The sequence below is a fragment of the Bos taurus genome, chromosome 8 (assembly GCF_002263795.3).
Source record: "Bos taurus isolate L1 Dominette 01449 registration number 42190680 breed Hereford chromosome 8, ARS-UCD2.0, whole genome shotgun sequence".
Classification (NCBI taxonomy): Eukaryota; Metazoa; Chordata; class Mammalia; order Artiodactyla; family Bovidae; genus Bos; species Bos taurus.
The window spans coordinates 70,371,212-70,389,468 of record NC_037335.1 but is presented as its reverse complement, the minus strand read 5'-3'; the positions used below and the strand labels follow the sequence as shown (position 1 = coordinate 70,389,468).

The 18,257-nt window shown below is 49.1% G+C and overlaps 1 protein-coding gene across 1 annotated transcript; it reads right to left on the bottom strand.

Moving 5' to 3' along the window:
- Positions 1-1,972: 1,972 nt before the first annotated feature.
- Positions 1,973-15,435, bottom strand: CHMP7 (charged multivesicular body protein 7). Its single transcript, NM_001099119.1, is given in 10 exon segments — positions 1,973-3,513; positions 3,727-3,906; positions 4,683-4,743; positions 4,977-5,075; positions 5,360-5,479; positions 5,724-5,772; positions 6,921-7,054; positions 7,192-7,377; positions 12,991-13,162; positions 15,088-15,435. Coding segments are annotated over 10 exon segments (1,353 nt in total). The 5' UTR covers positions 15,387-15,435; the 3' UTR covers positions 1,973-3,460.
- Positions 15,436-18,257: the final 2,822 nt, after the last annotated feature.

Genomic DNA, 18,257 nt, shown 5'->3' with positions numbered 1-18,257 from the left:
AAGAAGTGAGAGGCCGGTTTCCAAAGCTGCTAGTTAGTGGCTAAGGTGGAAATGACAACCCACCCCAGTATTCTTGCCTGGGGGGGAATCCCCTGGACAGAGGTGCCTGGTGGGCTACAGTCCATGGGGTCGCAAAAGAGTCAGACACGACTGAGCGACTGAGCGCTCACAAACAAGGTGAGAACTGCAAACAGATTTCCTGATACCCAGTCAGGACCAGTCCCCACCTGATTCGTTACATTTTCTCAATGTGATTGATCTCAGTGGAATCACGGAAAAATGATATTCTAAAACTCATAGATTACTTGACAAGATTCTAAAAACCCAAGGAAGTATTCAAGGGAAATGAGAACCTGGCTGTAGCCTCTTTAAATGAAGCCTCCCTGAGCCCTAAAGTCCATACTGTGTGTCTGGACCCCACAGGGCCGTGTCTGAACCTGATTCAGCTCCATAGATGTGATTTCTCTCCACACAGAGGAAAACTCACCAATTCCCTTAGTAAACTGAGTCAGCTCCAAGAGGAGAATCCTGAGGCCAGACCCAGGCCCCCCATGGGGATCCCATGCTGAAAATGTAGTCCCCACCAGAGGGTGGCTTCCTGTCTTCAGTCTGATCCAGCCTAGACTCAAACCTCTTCTTTTAATTTCCTGTCCCATAGTGAAGAACCAGGCTGAAACACTGAAACCAGGACTCCTTAGCAGCTCAGGTCAGCAGGAGAAAGTAACAGGAGAACAGATAAGAGGCTCATAGTCTGGGCACTCAACTTTTTTGGGAGGTGGAGTGGGTTCCCTACTACAGCTCCACACTGGAGAACCTGGTCCAACTTCACTCTGTGTTCAGTCTATCAGCTGTGTCCTACTCTGTGGCCCCGTGGACTGTAGCCTGCCAGGCTCCTGTCTGTGAGACTTTTCAGACAAGAATACTGGGGTGGGTCGCCATTCTCCTCCTCCTGGGGATCTTCTCCACCCAGGGATCTTCACTCTATTCTGTTCCAGACGTCTCTGCTCCAGGCTCCTCGTGACTCCTTTTCCCGTTTGGTTCACCTGCTGACGTATCTAGTGCTGCGGCAGAACTTCCAGTCTGTTCTAGCTCTGCTCTCAGGTTCAAAGCCTGTCTCCCCCAAGGATGACATACCCCACAGTTGCAACATGTGCTGAATAAATACTGGTGCCAGGCTAAAATATGGTCATACAGGCAGAGGAAAGAGAGCTGGGAAAAGAAGACAGTAAGGAAAACAATGGCAGACTCTTAAATAAAGGAGGTCATTGAATAACAGTGTCGGCCTGAGAGAGCGATAGGGTAGGCTGCCCACTTTCACAGCAACTCAGGACACCTGCTTGGGAGCCAGTCAGCCTTCTCCTGTGGCGCCAGTGTGTATGCTGGAGGGGAGGATGGGGGAGCAGGAACAAGGCACTTGGACAACCTAAAGAACAGACATCTTGAACTTATGGTTGCTGGGGGGTGGGGGGATGAGGGGTGGAAGGGATAGCTAGGGAGTTTGGGATGGACAGGTACATACTGCTAGATTTAAAATGGATAACCAACAAGGACCTACCTCTGTATAGCACATGGAACACTGCTAAGTGTTATGCGGCAGCCTGGATCAGAGGGGAGTTTGGGGGAGAATGGATACTTCTACATCTAAGGCTGAGTCCCTTTGCTGTTCAGCTGAAACTATCACATTGTTAATTGGGTATGGTGGTGGTGGTTGAGTTGCCAAGCTGTCTGACTCTTGTGCCCCCAAGGACTGTGGCCTGCCAGGCTCCTTTGTCCATGGGATTCTCCAGTCAAGAATACTGGAGTGGGTAGCCATTCCCTTCTCCAGGAGAATTTCCCCACCCAGGGATCAAACCTGGGTCTCCTACATTTTAGGCAGATTTTTTACCAACTGAGCCACCAAGGAAGCCCATATACCCCAATACAAAATAAATAGTTCAAAAGAAGAAAAAAATAAAAGAGGAAGACAAAGCGCTTGGGCTTTTTCTTTTAATTATTTACCAGATAAAAAAAGAAAAAATAGTGATTGTTTCTTTTTACCCCCAGCATATCAGTTTCCCAAGGCCGAGTGGGAGAGAAATTTGTGGAACAGTGATCATGCTCCTGGCCTGGAGCAGATGCCTCCCCTCGCTCTCCGCCACCCCCAGTGGGAGGGGCAGGGCCAGGGGCCAGGCAGGCGTCTGGGACTGCAGCAGGGCAGCGGTGTGGCTGGTGTTCGGTCTTCTCCCTGCTGCCAGCACATTCAGACCCTCTCCTGCCTGTCCCCCCACCATCCTCCCCTACTCATCAAAGGAAGTAGGAAGATGGGCCTCCAGGAGGCGGGGCTGGGTGCAGAGCAGGACCGGGGAAGCACACAGCTGACGTGGCCAAGGCCACTGTCTTCTGCTTCTATTGCACATCCTGGCTCAGATGCCCTGCCCTGAGCGTTGGGCCACAACATAAGATGCTTTTGAAATTCAAACAAAAGAACCTGTGTTTTTCTGCCAGGCTCACGAAGGGAAGGTGTGCTGTTGTGTGGATTCTTCTGATTTGTGTTAAAGTTATATTTAAGTTATTCACCATGGGGGCAAGGCAAAGATACCTTTTTAAGAAAGCAGATGGGTTTCGGATTCCTGGGGCCCTGTAGTCACCTGGGCTTCTGTCAAGTTCAAAAGACCCAGAGTAACCCTTTCTCCAGTCAACAGATGTTCTTTTGCATAACATGGAAGAGGCAGCTATGGCCATCAACCCCACGAGACCCCTCTCCAACTGTCACGACTCTGAGCCACTTGGGGGTGACCTCTCTTTCTGAACACCTGGAGAATCTGACAATGGACCCCAGGGAGCCCCAGTGCAGGCAGGGCTCTTCCCCACTCCCCGCTCTCGGGGCTTCTCCACAGGAGTAATGGGAAGGAACTGGTGTTTCCCCCCTTGTTTTACGCTGTGCATTTCTCCCCTAAAGTGGCAGCTGTTTGAGTCTCCTCCTTCTCATTACCAGAGGGAACAGAGAGGGGCTGGGAGCTGTGTACCGGACCAACAGACAGAATAAACTCCTCTAAACATGTGGGGCGCGGGGAGGGGCCATGAGGACAGACTCTGATTTGGCAAAGCTGCACAAACTCTTTCGCCTTCGCTGGCCAAAATGAGGCTGGTGGGGGAAGACAAACCTAACTGAGCCCCTGGCAGGACTGCAGGCTATGAGAGACGACAGGGCACACACAGAACCGTATAAACTGTGGCACTAGAAAGATGAGAAGGCAGGGCCATGACTCCGGCTGGCAGCACGCCTTGGGCGCACGCTTCCAGAAACTCTCAGTGCCCGTGGTAAGTGGCGGCATCCAGACGCAGCAGTGCTTGTCCTTCCTCCTCTTCCCAACACATTCCAAGTTTCTCGTTTAAATAACTATGTACACACACACACATACACGCAAGCCTGGTCTCTCTCTGATGTGAGGGTCCTTCACTTGAGGGTCCTACAATGGCTTTAGAGAGTTGGTTCCAATTGTCTTTTTGGAGATTTCCTGCTTGGGACCAAACCTGCAGGGAGAAGAAATGGCTGAACTCTATGGCAGATCTCTCAGATGAAAGCAACCCAGTGTTTAAGGGACTGAGTCTTAATATAAATAAGGAGCCCAGGACTCCCTTCCCCCATTTGGTACCCTGGCAGATGGAGCAAGCGTGTTGGGACCCATTAACCATGAGCCAGAGGGTCACAAGCCCACCAGCCACCCTTGGAACACAGCTCCCTACCTCCCTCTGATAAGGACAGTTTCTCAAGTTCAGCTTCAAGTTCGGCATCTGAGATCCTAGTGTTAGGCACACTGTTGATATAAAACGTCTCCTGGGGGTTGTAGGGCAGATCCGAAGGTTCTTTGGTGGTGTCCTGAAGCAGGATGTCCAACTCCTTCTCCAGTTCCTCACTGTCAAAGTCTGGCGAGAAGAGGCGACATAAGGACATGAGGAAGTCCAGGGAGGAAATGCATTAATGATCAAGGACTGTGGACAGCAAACCCAGCTCAGCCTTACAAAAGATGCCCAGGTCTTCTTGAAGGATTATTTAAAAAAACTGTGTGATGGGCTTCCCTGGTGGTCAAGTGGTTAAGAGTCTGCCTGCCAATACAGCAAACATAGGTTCAATCCCTCATCCAGGAAGATCCCACAGGCTGTGGGGCAACTAAACCCATGCACCACAACTACTGAGCCTGCGCTGTAGAGAGCCCGTGCTCCATGACAAGAGAAGCCACCACAGTGAGAAGCCTGAACCCTGCAACTAGAGAGCAGCCCTCGCTTACTGCAACTAGAGAAAGCCCATGAGCAGCAACAAAGACTCAGCACAGCCAATCAATCAATAAATCAATCGTGTGAGTTGGGAGGCAAAGGGCACCTTCAAGCGGATATTCTTTGTCCACACACAGAGCTAAGTCATTGAGGAGGTTTATTTTGTTTACACCAAGGAACTGACCCTGCTTCTCCTTGCCCTAGGAAGATGCCCAGGGATTAAGGGGCCCTGGAGTGCTGAGGGGCTGGTCAACAGCCTGTCAAGGAGGAAAGGCCAATTCCTTCCCATTACTCCTGCAGAGAAGCCCCGGAGATGGGGGAGAGCCCTGCCTGCATTAGGAGAACAGATCCTGGCCAGACCTATCCCCACGCAGAAAGGCGAAGTCTGCTTAGAAAGGAAAGACGACAGAATCATCTTGTCAACTCACCTAGGCCATTGGTTACCCCGCCAGCCAGTGTCTGAGAAACTTCGTCCTGGGTGTCACACAGCTGCAAGAGAAAGGCGCCAGGCCATGAACTCTGAATGCATCTCTGGGGATCTCAGTCTTTGGGTTTCAATGTTCAGGGTTACAAAGTGGTGCTGTCCCATCTGAGAACTGGGGGAAGCATCCTCAAGTTCACAAGGTCAACAGTTGGGGAAAGAAGTAAGTATCAATATAACAAAGTCACTTCTGTCCTCAGAACTGTCTGGTGTAGGTACGTGCCCTACCCAACCCCCATACCTCCTGGATCTGATCCACAAGGCTCTCCGCCTTCTCCACTGTGACATCCTTCATGGAGAGTTTCAGCGCTCCCACCCCAGCCTGATAGGCATTGAAAACCTAAAGAGAAAGCAGTGGTCAGTGCAGATAAAGAGCACTGGGCAAAATATAGACCACATTGTTTTGTCTCCAGAAGACAGCTTTGGTTTTTTTCCCCTTACCCAAGCACGATTCACCCCATGTCAACTGAGCCCAAAACTTCCCAACAGGAGGGGCAAAGGCAGTCCCAACCATATCCTGAAAGAACCCCAGCCTTCTCCAGACAGCAAAGCCTCAGTGGAAGGGAGAAGGGGCGGATACCGCACAGAACTGGCCAAGCACTGGGGCAGAGGGGCAGTAGCTACCATCTGATCTGTCTGCGAGGCATAGATCCGGTCCAGGATGCCTTGAACTGTGTCCAGCTTGGCATGCAGGGCCTCAATGCGCTTCTCTGTCCGCTGCTTTGCCTTGAGAGACCTCAGGGCCTAGTGGGGCATGGAGACATGGTTAACACCAAACCAGGTAGGCCAAAGGGCCCAAGGAAGAGAGCCCTTCCCAGAAGGTAAGATCCACCCCGGGTTTGTAAAGCAAGCCATCATGATGCCTGGGCCACCCACAGACGTTCTGCTCTAGCCTTGAGAAGGCTGCTCTCTGAACTGGGCTCCTCTCACTGCCATCCTAGGGCACCAGGACACAGCTGGGGGTGGGGATTGGGGAGACAAAACTTACCAGCTGCTTCTTCCCTGCTCGGCATGCCCGGCGGGCTTCTTCTTTATACCTACAAAGGGACAGCTTAAGATGACGAGGCCATAGGAGGGGGATGGCAGGGTCCTCAAGTGTCCCCACAAGTAGCACTTTTGGTGAAGGTACTTTTCAAATCTGAAGGGCAAATTCATTTCACCCAGTGGCCAGAAAAACGATGCCCAACCGCCTATGGCCAAACCCCTGCAGCAGGTTGAAATATGAGCTGGGAGGGGAGGTCTGCATGTGGGGCAGGCAAATGACCAAGGAAAAGTTATTTCAATTCATAGAGAGGGAAAACAGATCGACAAGGTGCCTTAAAGACAGACTGCCATCCTGGGAGCTGGCAGGTAGGGTGTGCTAAGTTGCTTCAGTCGTGTCCGACTCTTTGTGACCGCACAGACTATAGCCTGCCAGGTTCTTCTGTCCATGGGATTTTCCCAGGCAAGAATACTGGAGTGGGTTGCCATGCTCCCCTTCAGGCGGTCTCCCGAACCCAGGGATCTAACCCTAGTCTCTTATGTCTCCTGCATTGGCAGGCAGACTCTTTACCATTAACACCACCTGGAAAGCCAGCAGGCAGGGAATGACTTCCTAACACCTCCAATGACCTTGGCGTTCCCACAAGGTGGGGATTCTCCCGCTGTAAGAGGGTGTGAACAAGCACACTCTGATTCCACATCTATATATCCTACCTTTCGGGGAAGTGCTTACATGTCTTCAGCAGGGATGTCTTGCATGGTCATCCGAGGGGAAGGGCAGGGGTCCCTTACCAAGACCCCCAGAAGGCTGTTTATACCTGGCGCATTCACTACTATTGGGCTGGCTAAAGCGTTCATTCAGGTTTTTCTGTAAGATCTTACCAAAAAACCTGAATGAACTCTTCGGCCAACTCTACACATCCCCAAGCTAAGGGCTGGCTCGGTAAGCACTGGTTAAATGGATGATGGCTTGGAAGAACACAAACACAGTGCTAACACCGCACTTGTAGGGGAGAATTCATTTTGTTTTCCTTTGTGATAATTGGTGCTTTCTGTGACTGTTGCACTGAGCAGTTAGTACTTTCCTAATCAGCGAAATATAACCTTAATTCTTCTTTTTAAAGAGCCCACGGTTGCCAGTGCTTTGCCGGCTCTGAGGTCCGGCCAGGGTGAGGTCTGGGGCACTCAGCTCAGGGGGAGTTACCTCTCGGCTTCCTGGGACAAGGACTCCACCTTGCGGGACAGCAGCTGTTCACTCTGCATCAGCTGGTAGACCCCGACATCCACGTCGTTGACAGGAGAGACCTTAGCGTGGGGGCCTCGGGCAAACTTCACGATCTAAAGGGACAGGGACAACTTACTGCTGCTCTGATCCCGAATGCTGAGAAACCCCTGGGCAGGGGTTCTGGTGGCTATGTCAGCACACAGTGGACAAGGTCTCGGGGAGTGGGGTGAGAAGCAAAGTGTTCCCGTACCTTCTCCCCATTCTGCTCCAGGACGGTGACCCGCTTCTCTTTCTGCAGCTGCAGCAACACCAGGTAGAAGGTCCTCTCGTCCGGACAGGAGCCCGCACACAGAGTGCTGAGCTCTGACAGGGCCACCACGGGGTGCGAGGAGAGCGGGGAGTTCTGATACAGACGGTACACCTCTTCAGCCTTCTCCTGCAGGGGAAGTGCAAAGTGCTTGTGGGGAGGGATTCCTGCCCCCAGAAACCTGAGAGCCCTAAGCCTGTGCTTCAGATCCACGGTCACGTGACACGCGAGGTAAGAGCAGGGGAGCGCCCACCTTGTCCTCAGCTTTGGAAAAGGAAAAAGGAGTCATGTTTTTTTAAACCTTGGAGGAATGTCTGGTGAGCATGGGTGAAATAAGGCACATGGTATGTTAGGAGCCAGCTCTGGGCTTGCCCTTCCATTTGGGACTCCGTGTTCCTGCATCTCCCTTGCCTATGGGCCCCTACGGGGAGAAGGAAGCAGTGTGGTGTGGTGGCACGGCCACCGATGAAGAGCCAAGGCTGGCGCTCAGGCCAGCCTGTGTGATCCTGGACCAGTCGGTCTCACTGGTCATTGGCAAGCCGGAGAAGTTGGATGGAGATGATGTCTATAAACTCCCAGCCAGTCCCGGTCTCTCCACTTTTATGCCAAATGGCAATCCTGCAAACTGGAATAGTACCAAGTCTAGAAAGTGCCCCAAGAGGGAAGTATGGGATGGGATTTTTGTGAGAATTTAGGAATCTTTAGACTTAGATGAGAAGTCTAAGAAACATAGGTTCCAAGAAACAATGCCACGGTCTTCCTCCTCTGTGCAAATTACACTTTCAGTCTTCTGCAAATAGGAAATATGTACTGAAGTATGCATAGGATGCTATGAAAATATAGAGAAGGACTATCCAGGAGTCCAGCAATTGCTCAGAAAATAATAGTTGTTGAGCAGAATCCCATAGGTAAGTCATTAGGTGGGACGTTGGTGGGAAAGTCATCTCAGGAAGAGGAATAGTCATGAGCAGCAGCATGAAATCTGAGTCTTCTTTACCACATATACAAAAATACCTACTACATTATTAAAATTTAAATTGAGAAAATGAAAGCATAAAATATTTGAAGAAAATGCTTTAAAAAAAAATCTTATTAACCTTTGAAGTAGAGGGTTATGTCTTTCTAAGCAAGAGCAGAAAAGTTACGCCTTTCTAAGTAAGAGCAGAAATTCAGTAGCCAAAAAGGAAAATTTGAAAAATCTATAGAAATATAAAAACTTTTATATGGTAAAAGACATCATAAGTAAAAATTAAAACAAGAAACAGAGAGACAATATTAAATTCTTAATACTAAATATATCTTTTATATACATATATATATGAAAGTGTAGTTTCTCTGTCATGTCCAGTTCTTTGAGACGCTATGGACTGTAGCCAGCCAGGCTCCTCTGTCCATGGGATTCTCTAGGCAAGAATACTGGAGTGAGTTGCCATGCGCTCCTGCAGGGGATCTTCCCAACCCAGGGATCAAACCTGGGTCTCTCATGCAGATTACAGTTTATGGGGTCGCAAAGAGTCAGACATGACTGAGTGACTAAGCCCGCACACGCGCGCACACACACACCCTTAATAAATAGAAAACTCCTACCAATAATATAAAAGACAAAGAATCCAAAATAAGAACAGGCAAAGGCTATAAAGAGGCAATTCACAGAAGAGAATATGTAAATGGCCAGTGAATAGGTGAAAAAATGCTCAAATTCCAAAAAGGAAGTATTTTTATTCATCAAACTGACAATATTTAAAAGACTTGTGTTATCCAGTGCCAGCAAGGATGTGAGGAGACTGGTACTTTAATGTAATCTTCATGAAAGCATAAATTAGTACAAACTTTTGAAAAGTAATTTAGTAATTTCTGTTAAAACTTAAAATGTGCATACACATTTCTAGAAAAAAGTGAAGAGTATACATGTAGGCACAAGGCTGTCAAAGAAGTATTTCTTTGTAACAGAGAGAAATTGGAATGACTTAAATATCCATTTGTGTGGTAACTATTGGATAAATTGTGGCAAGTCCATTGATTATTATGCAGCCATCCAAAAGAATGAAGTAGATCTGTATCATGTAGGGACCTAGAAGGGTGCTCATGATAGATTAAGGTGGGGGAAAAAAAAAAAAAAGCTGGTTGTAGACCAAAGGTAAAATAAGGTAACATTTATATATGTATGTATATGGGCTTCCCTGGTGGCTCAGTGGTGAAGAATCCACCTGCCAATGCAGAAGACACAGGTTCCATTCCTGGGTTGGTTAAGATCCCCTGGAAATGGCTACCCACTTCAGTATTTTTGCCTAGAGAATCCCACGGACAGAGGCCCACCAGGCGGTGGGCTACAGTCCATGGGGTCGCCAAGAGTCGAACATGACGGAGCAACTGAACAACAAATTGTGCATGTGTATATTCACTTACTGTGTTAACAAATATTTACTGACTCTCTACTATATACCAGGCACTGTTCCCAGGCCCCATGAAACTTCTCCCTTCTGGTGGGGGAGAAAGATAAAATACAAGTAAGTAAGAATTTCAGAAAGTACTAAATGCCAAAAAGAAGATAAAATGGAAAGTAACATAATAAGGTCAATAAGAAGGGAGTGTGCTTTTGCAAACAGAACTGGGAAGGGAATGTACCCAAAGAGGTGGAAATGGGATGAACAGAAAGGAAACTTTCTTTGTACAATTTTTGCAAATCACAAACTCTATGGGCAATTTTTACTATTTTGTATTTCTTTCAAATAAGATTAAAACTTGCTGGCTGCTTTCTGCATTTAGACTTGGGAAAGCCAGTTTACCTCAGAAACAGGCTTTCTTTGGTTTTATAAAAATATCCAGATAAGACCCTTTATTTTCACACATGAAGACAAGTCTCCTTCCCAGGAGAAAACCATGTATCTGAAGTCATCATATATTTGGTAGCAGATGTCATCGAATGAGATTAAGCATCAAAGTGTTCTGTGTAGTGATGTAAGCTGAAAGTGAGGTTGCTCAGTTGTGTCCGACTCTTTGCGACCCCATGGACTGTAGCCTATCAGGCTCCTCCGTCCATGGGATTTTCCAGGGAAGAGTGCTGGAGTGGATTTCCATTTCCTTCTCCAGGGGATCTTCCGGACCCAGGAATCAAACCCGGGTCTCCCGCACTGCAGACAGACGCTTTACCGTCTGAGCCACACAGAGTTAACATTAACAGTCCATGCCCCTGAAGAGCCAGATTTATTTCTCTATCTAAAGAGGATTAGACTTCTCTGCTGTCAAAAACTGTTGGTTCTTAGAAGATTTCTGTGATTCCACTCCCATCTACCCCCACCTCTGCCTTTGCTCTCAAAACACTGAGTCCAAAACCACAACTGTGAGGATAAATGGATGGACCCCCCACTGCTCCAGGTTGGAGAACACCCGAGGGAGAAGACCACAAGGAGGGAAAGGGCTGGCCCAGAACCACTTAAACCACCAAGCTGTGCGTCCCTGGCCGAGCCCTGGAGGCTGAGAGGGAGGGTAGTGCAGAGGGGGAGAGGTGTTTTCCTGAAGAAGATGCACGCTGCTTAGTCAAAAATCCCAGGGGACAGGGAGAGCAGGTAGGTTTTGGAGACTTGATCCCCAGGCTGAGGTGGCAGGGAGGAGGGCTGTCTGTCAGAGTGAAGAGAAACTGGAGCTTCTCATGGGGTGGGGGCTGGGGGTTGCGACCTGGCCCCAGCTGTGTGGAAGCCTCCAGAGCTCTGAGGCTGAACTTCAAGCGATTACGGCATTCAAATGTTAGTCACTCAGTTGTGTCTGACTCTTTGCAACCCCATGGACTGCAATCCACCAGGCTCCTCTGTCCTTAGGATTCTCTAGGCAAGAATACTGGAGTGGGTACCCATTCTCTTCTCCAGCGGGTCTTCTCAACCCAGGGATCAAACCCAGGTCTCCTGCATTGCAGGTGGATACTTTACCACTGAGCCATCAGGGAAGGTTGGGCTTGGTGAGTTTCAAAAATAACCAGTCTGCAAGTCTACTTTATAGACACTGTGTTCAGTCAACTTTATAAACACACACACACACACACACACACACACACACACATACACTTAAGGTTACTATAACCTTGCCCACCACAGTCAGGTGGAGTGGTGGGGGTGATGCAGGTCTGCCCAGGGTTATAGAGTAGGTGGAGGGCTTCCCTGGGGGTCCAGTGGTTAAGACTCTGCCTTGCAATGAGGGGACACAGGTTCCATCCCTGGTCAAGGAAGATCTCACATGCCATAGAACAACTAAGCCCATGCACCACAACTACTGAGCCCATTTGGCTATAGCCCGTGCTCCGCAGCAGGAGAAGCCACCACAATGTAAAGCCTGTGCACCAGAACTAGAGAACAGCCCCTGCTGGCTGCAACGAGATAAAGCCCTCTCGCAGCCACGAAGATCCAGCACAGCCAAAAATAAAATCAAATAATCTTAAAAAAAAAAAAAGCGTGTGTGGAAGTAAAGATGTGGGGACAGCAAAGCTTGCCTGAGAAGGAGAGACACAGCAGTGACCAGTCGGGGCCCCAGGTCCCACAGGAGTCATCCTGAGATGGGAAAACGGGGTGGGTTTACAGGCTGAAGGAGAGCACGAAAGAGGGGGAAGGAATATACAGATCGGGGGGTCACTGATGCCACTAAGGGCTGGGCGCATAGGGGACAGTGGAAGGACACTGCATCCTCTGAGCTTGGGGAGGAAGCAGGGCTGAGAGGAGGTCAAATTGGAAGCGGTAAGACAGAAAGTTGAAGTGCGACTAAGGGGATTCTATGTTCTCAGTGCAGTATCTGCAGAGAACATGAAGTGCATGTGTGGGGGGCAGGGGACAAGAACACCAGGCAGCAGAGTGGCTCCAAGGGCCCTCCTAAAGCTGGGACTTTGAAAGGGGCCCCACTCCTGGGGACAGAGCCATTTTTTTCCAGCAGAAATGAAGGACCATGGGGCTGATCTAAGGTGGTTGATTTGCTGGTGTCTCTGGTGTGGCCTGAGAGCTGCAGAGGAGCCAAGGGTGTAGATGAGAGAAGCAGTCCAGCATCAGTTGCATGCTCTGGGCTTTGGACAGAAGGCAGGCCAGGAGGAAGCTGAATGACCAGACAAGCATGAAAGGAAAAGAGCCTGGTGGTGTCTTTGCTGGTGGTAAGTAAGTGAGAAAGGACATCTGAGCCTAGTTTGCTGATTTGTTGTTGCTGTTTAGTCACTCAGTTGTGCCCAACTCTTTTTCAACCCATGGACTGTAGGGACCCATGGACTTTTTTTTGACCCAGGCTCCTCTGTCCATGGGATTTCCCAGGCAAGAATACTGGAGTGGTTTGCCATCTCCTTCTCCAGGGGATCTTCCCCATCCAGGAATCGAACCCGCATCTCCTGCACTGGCAGGCAGGTTCTTTACCACTGAGCCACCAGGGAAGCCCAGTTTACTGATTTAGGGGAGGGCAAAGCTGAGAGAGGAAATGGCAACCAAGTTTTCTAAACTTTAGTTTATCATTAATCCCTACAAATATAGAAATTACTCAACTGTGTGTAACTGACAATTTCTAGATAGAGGTTCACCCTTGAAAGATACAAGTCCAACCAACAACTCATTGCTACAAAGTATAGCAAAAGGAAGGTCAGATAAACTCAGTTATCAGCTCTGTCAACCCATAAAAAAGATTGGTTCATTTTCTAATGATTCACCCAAGCCACCCAAGAAACGTGGAGGGTCCTGTCATCACCCCAGATGACACCCAGACCTCTCACTCCTGAGCACCCACCTTAAGAAGCTCCACAGCCACAAGCACCTCCTCAGCAGGAACCTTATGATCCCCTAGCATGTTGGAAAGAGTCCACTTGAGGGGCTTCAGCAGGAAGACTCCGACTCCCCAGGAGATCCAGCTGCTGTCTACACTGGCCATGAAGTCGGACTCCCGCTGCAGCTCCCCTCGACTGCCGGTGAAGAAAGAAAAGGGCAGGTGGTAGGCTTTACTGCAATGGACTCACCTCCCTCCTTAGCCCAAAAGGGAATGTGATCATCATCTTCATAAGCACCATTTACTAGGCACCTTCATGTCAGCTACTGTGAGTAATGCTGTTTACGCTCCAGCTCCAAGCCTCACAATTTTTGGCAAGAGAAAACTGAGGGACTGAGAAGATGACAGAGGCCAAAGCTAAACTATAATTTGGCTCCAAAATGCAAGCTCTCTGATAAGGCTCCAAAGACACAGGAGGCCACAGGGCCTGTGTTGAGACTTCCCTTGACGAAGGGAGCTCAAAACAATAAGGGATTAGTATCAAGGGCAAGACATGAGGATGAAGACAAAGCAGTTCAGAGAAAGGGTTTTCTGCTAGTCTTAAGTTTGGGTGTAGATAAGGCACAAGCATTTCAAAGTCCTAGTAATAAGGAGCTAATTTTACTGAATGCTTCCCATGGGCCAGTCACTGTGCTAAGGGGTGCTAAGGAGTATCTCTTCAAATACACAAAATAAATCTAAGTACAATCATGTTTTATAACTGATCAAACTCAGGCTTATGGAGAGGTACATATTTCTTCCTCAGTCACATAATTTAGCATACAGCAGAGCCAGGATTTGTACCCAGGCTATCTGGGCCTCAATCAAAGCTGTTAACTACTCTGCTATGCTGCTTCTATGGAAAAATGTCTCCCTCAGAAATTCTTCAGGTCCCAGACCCTGTCAAACTTCAGGAGGCCTCAGTGGGGTGCCAGCAGTCAGGAGAGGAGAAATAGAGGTACTACAGGTCTCTGGGTAGGAAGTGGGAGAGGATGGTCCTGTTGTAATAAGGAAGCTCAGATTCTTCCTGCCCCTCACTGACTTTTTCAGCTACTGTCTACCCTGTGCCCCATGTGGCGCATGAATGGAAACTGTCCTAGAACGGAGAAGTTCCAGAAATGCCTTGCCCCATCAATGTCAGTCAAGGGAAGGGGGCTGGGAGGAAGAAGATCTCTTAATTGGGAAGAGGGTTGAGCTAAAAGCAACATATCAAAGTTGGCTTTCTTCAGTCTCCGACCCCGATGAAGTCACTGTGCTAGAGAGGCCATTCAGGATATGACATATACAACATGAGTGCAAATGCTTGAGACTCAGAAGACCCCAGGGGCAGCCCTGCCATAACCTCTAACCATCTGTGTAACCCCCAGTAAGTTGCTGCATCTCTCTCAGACTCTGCTGCTTCTGTCTGAGAGGATAATTCTGTCACCGCAGGACTGCTGAAGGAGCCAGATGAAATGATGTAGGCAAAATACCTCACACAGCAAAGTGCTTTCATCTGTTAGATGTTCATGCTACCAGCCTCAGGAACCTAGAAAAACCCTGCACCTGTCGCACAGGTAGCACCCACAGGACCTTCTCGGATCACCAAGATACTCGGTCATGTCCTCCACTCTAAATAGCCTGTGCCAAGGACAAGCCAAGACAGGCCAGACACAATACCTGTGCCGAGGGGCTGTTGGCAAGGTCCCTACACACCTCTCCCCCACCACTACTTTCTTCTTAGCTCCACCCTTCCTGAATTCAATAAATCCTGTCTCGTAGACCTTCTGTTGTGGGGTTATTCACATTTGGAAGCCCCTATATAACGGGATTCCAGTACAGATCACTGTCACCTCCGCCAGGCTGGCTTCTCCTCTTACCGTCTGGATTGCATCTAATCAGGCTATCCTGGCCTCTCAATTTCCTCCATACTGTACCTCCCATTCCCTCCAAACACCCCTAACCTGGCCTCCTTAGCCCACTGAGCAAACACAGACCACTCCTGGAAGCCAGACCCGGGACTGGGCGCGGTGCGCCCGGGAGAACTGCCTGGGTCGCTGCCCACGGGGAGCCGCCCCGCCCCCCGGCCGGGCCCGCCCTCACCGCAGCAGGTCCTGCAGCACGGTGGCCAGCCCCAACGGGACGCTGCCCTTGCGTTGAAAGGCCTCCTGCAAGTCCCGCAGACGCAGGCGCACCACCCCCTGGCGGCGGCTGTGGCTCAGCACCAACGGCGCCCAGAAGCCCATCTTGCTGTCCCAGTCGGTGCTGTTCACCTCGCGACTCCTTTTGAAGGCGGAGAACAGGAAGGACATGCGCTCCTCATCCTCCTCCCACTCCGGGGGCAGTAGGCCCGCCGGGTCTCCCCCGGCCGGAGCCTCGGCCTCCCGTTCCGGGGACCACATCGGAACCCCAGCCCCGCCAAGGAACCGAACACAAGCCTGGCCCTAGTCCCCTTCCGCCCTGGTTCCCTCCCGGCTTCCGTTCCTGGGCCACCTCCTCCTCTGTCATTACGTCACCACCGCGTGAAATAAGTCTCGTACGTCCGCACGGCGCATGCGTCTCTGTACCCGGCCTGCGCCAGGAGGAGAAAAAAATGACCCTATTTTCTAAGAAGCTCAGAGCGCTTGCGCCGACCCCTCCTCCCGCAGCCTTTGTGCGGAAAGGAGGATGTCGCGCGTGCGCGGCGGGTAGGTGAGCGTCGCGCCCCCTCGGGAATCATAGAGTTTGGCCGAGTGTTGTAGAGAGGCGAATGATTACGCCTCAAACTTGTGGTGGTTTCAGGTACTAGGACTCGAGAGTGTCGCTAAGGGGCCTCAGAGGCACCAGGATCGCCGCGTGGATCACCGTTCATCGCTGCTTGACCCGGCGGTCTTACTTCGGACATTTAAACTTCCAAGTTAGCCTTCCTTTACAGTAATGTCAGCGGATGAACAAAACTGTCACTCAAGCTCTGTGACAATGTATACACCGATTTTCAGGAATATACACGCTTCTACTTTTCTTGCTCCACACCTTCTACCCTGGAGTAACCCTTCTGTTTCCTTCTCAGAATCAGTATCCAACAGATCCCTTAAGATCGAACCCAATTCTAATCTTCCTTGAGGGACTTGCCTGGCGATCCAGTGATTAACACTCCCCGCTTGCACTGTAGGAGGCATGGGTTTCATGCCTGGTAGGGCAGCAGAGATCCCACAAGCCTCGTGGCGAGGTCCCCAAACAAACAAATAAGAACAACAAAACCTGTCTTGAAACTATTTCAGACTGCATGATTGTTGATCTCTTTTCTGGAGTGGATGGGTTAGCATTTACCAGTCTGTGTCCTGATCCCTGCGGGCAGGTGAATATCTTGAATATCTACATCGCATAGTGGTCCCATAGAAATGTTTCATAAACTGAAAGATGCATAACTTGACTCTTGCCCTTCTAATATCTTAGAATATTGTTAGTCTCAAAAACAAAAAGAAGAAGAAAAAAAAAAAAAAACACCTCATGAGTAAGGAACATGTCTGGTGTCCTAAGAGTAATTGTGTTCTTTTTAACCGAACCATTTAAAAGGCAAATGGAGTTTCTTTAATGGAACCAGGTAACAATCATCAGAGTTGAATGTAAACTTGGCCTCTGCCCCTCACTGGCTGTGTGACCATGATTAAATACCTAAACTTTCTGAGCTGCTTTTGTAAAATTTTATTTCCTAATGGGGTTGTTTGAAGGAAATGTTATGTAAAATAACTGGCACATAATGTAGTAGGTGTTATCACTGAGTGGCAGGCTGTTTAATAGTTGGGACCCAGTTTAAGGAAGAATTTTAATATGCATTTTGAAGGAGGAGAAGGGATATGATTGGTTACATGAATGAATGTGTCCACTGATATTAAGACTTTATGTTATATTCTTCCAAGAATGTTCACAGTCAATTTCTCATTTAATACTCATAGCAACTGACAAAAAATTTCCTTGACCACACTCTAGACAGGTCCTTCTGAAGCCGCTTCTTAATTATACTTGTTAACCTTGGCCTATAAAGATGTAAACAAAGACTAACATAGCTTCTAGCAGCTGAAGGCATATTCACAGGATGACCCTAGCCACCTCTTAAAGTGCCTACCTGAGAACACTCAAGGTTGTCAAAAACTTTACTGCTTGTTTCCATCCAACACCTGAAGACAGGGCCCCTGTCTCTTGGCCTCTGTGGGAGGGGAGGAGTCTTACTCTGATAAGCCCTAGTTAGTTTAGTGTTTGTTTGGTTTTTTTTTGTAATTTCTCACTGCCCTAACCCTGCTGAGACACCCTCATCCTCTTACCCATTCCCTCATTCTCCCTTTAAAGAGCCCCATTCAGTTCAGTTCAGTCGCTCACTCGTGTCTGACTCTTTGCGACCCCATGAATCGCAGCACGCCAGGCCTCCCTGTCCATCAACAACTCCCGGAGTTCACTCAGACTCACGTCCATTGAATCAGTGATGCCATCCAGCCATCTCATCCTCTGTCGTCCCCTTCTCCTCCTGCCCCCAATCCCTCCCAGCGTCAGAGTCTTTTCCAATGAGTCAACTCTTCGCATGAGGTGGCCAAAGTACTGGAGTTTCAGCTTTAGCATCATTCCTTCCAAAGAAATCCCAGGGCTGATCTCCTTCAGAATGGACTGGTTGGATCTCCTTGCAGTCCAAAGGACTCTCAAGAGTCTTCTCCAACACCACAGTTCAAAAGCATCAATTCTTCGGCGCTCAGCCTTCTTCACAGTCCAACTCTCACATCCATACATGACCACGGGAAAAACCATAGCCTTGACTAGACGGACCTTTGTCAGCAAAGTAATGTCTCTGCTTTTCAATGCTCTATCTAGGTTGGTCATAACTTTCCTTCCAAGGAGTAAGTGTCTTTTAATTTCATGGCTGCAGTCACCATCTGCAGTGATTTTGGAGCCCCCAAAAAATAAAGTCTGACACTGTTTCCACTGTTTCCCCATCTATTTCCCATGAAGTGATGGGATCAGAGGCCATGATGTTCGTTTTCTGAATGTTGAGCTTTAAGCCAGCTTTTTCACTCTCCTCTTTCACTCTCATCAAGAGGCTTTTGAGTTCCTCTTCACTTTCTGCCATAAGGGTGGTGTCATCTGCATATCTGAGGTTATTGATATTTCTCCCGGCAGTCTTGATTCCAGCTTGTGCTTCTTCCAGCCCAGCGTTTCTCATGATGTACTCTGCATATAAGTTAAATAAGCAGGGTGACAATATACAGCCTTGATGTACTCCTTTTCCTATTTGGAACCTCTATACA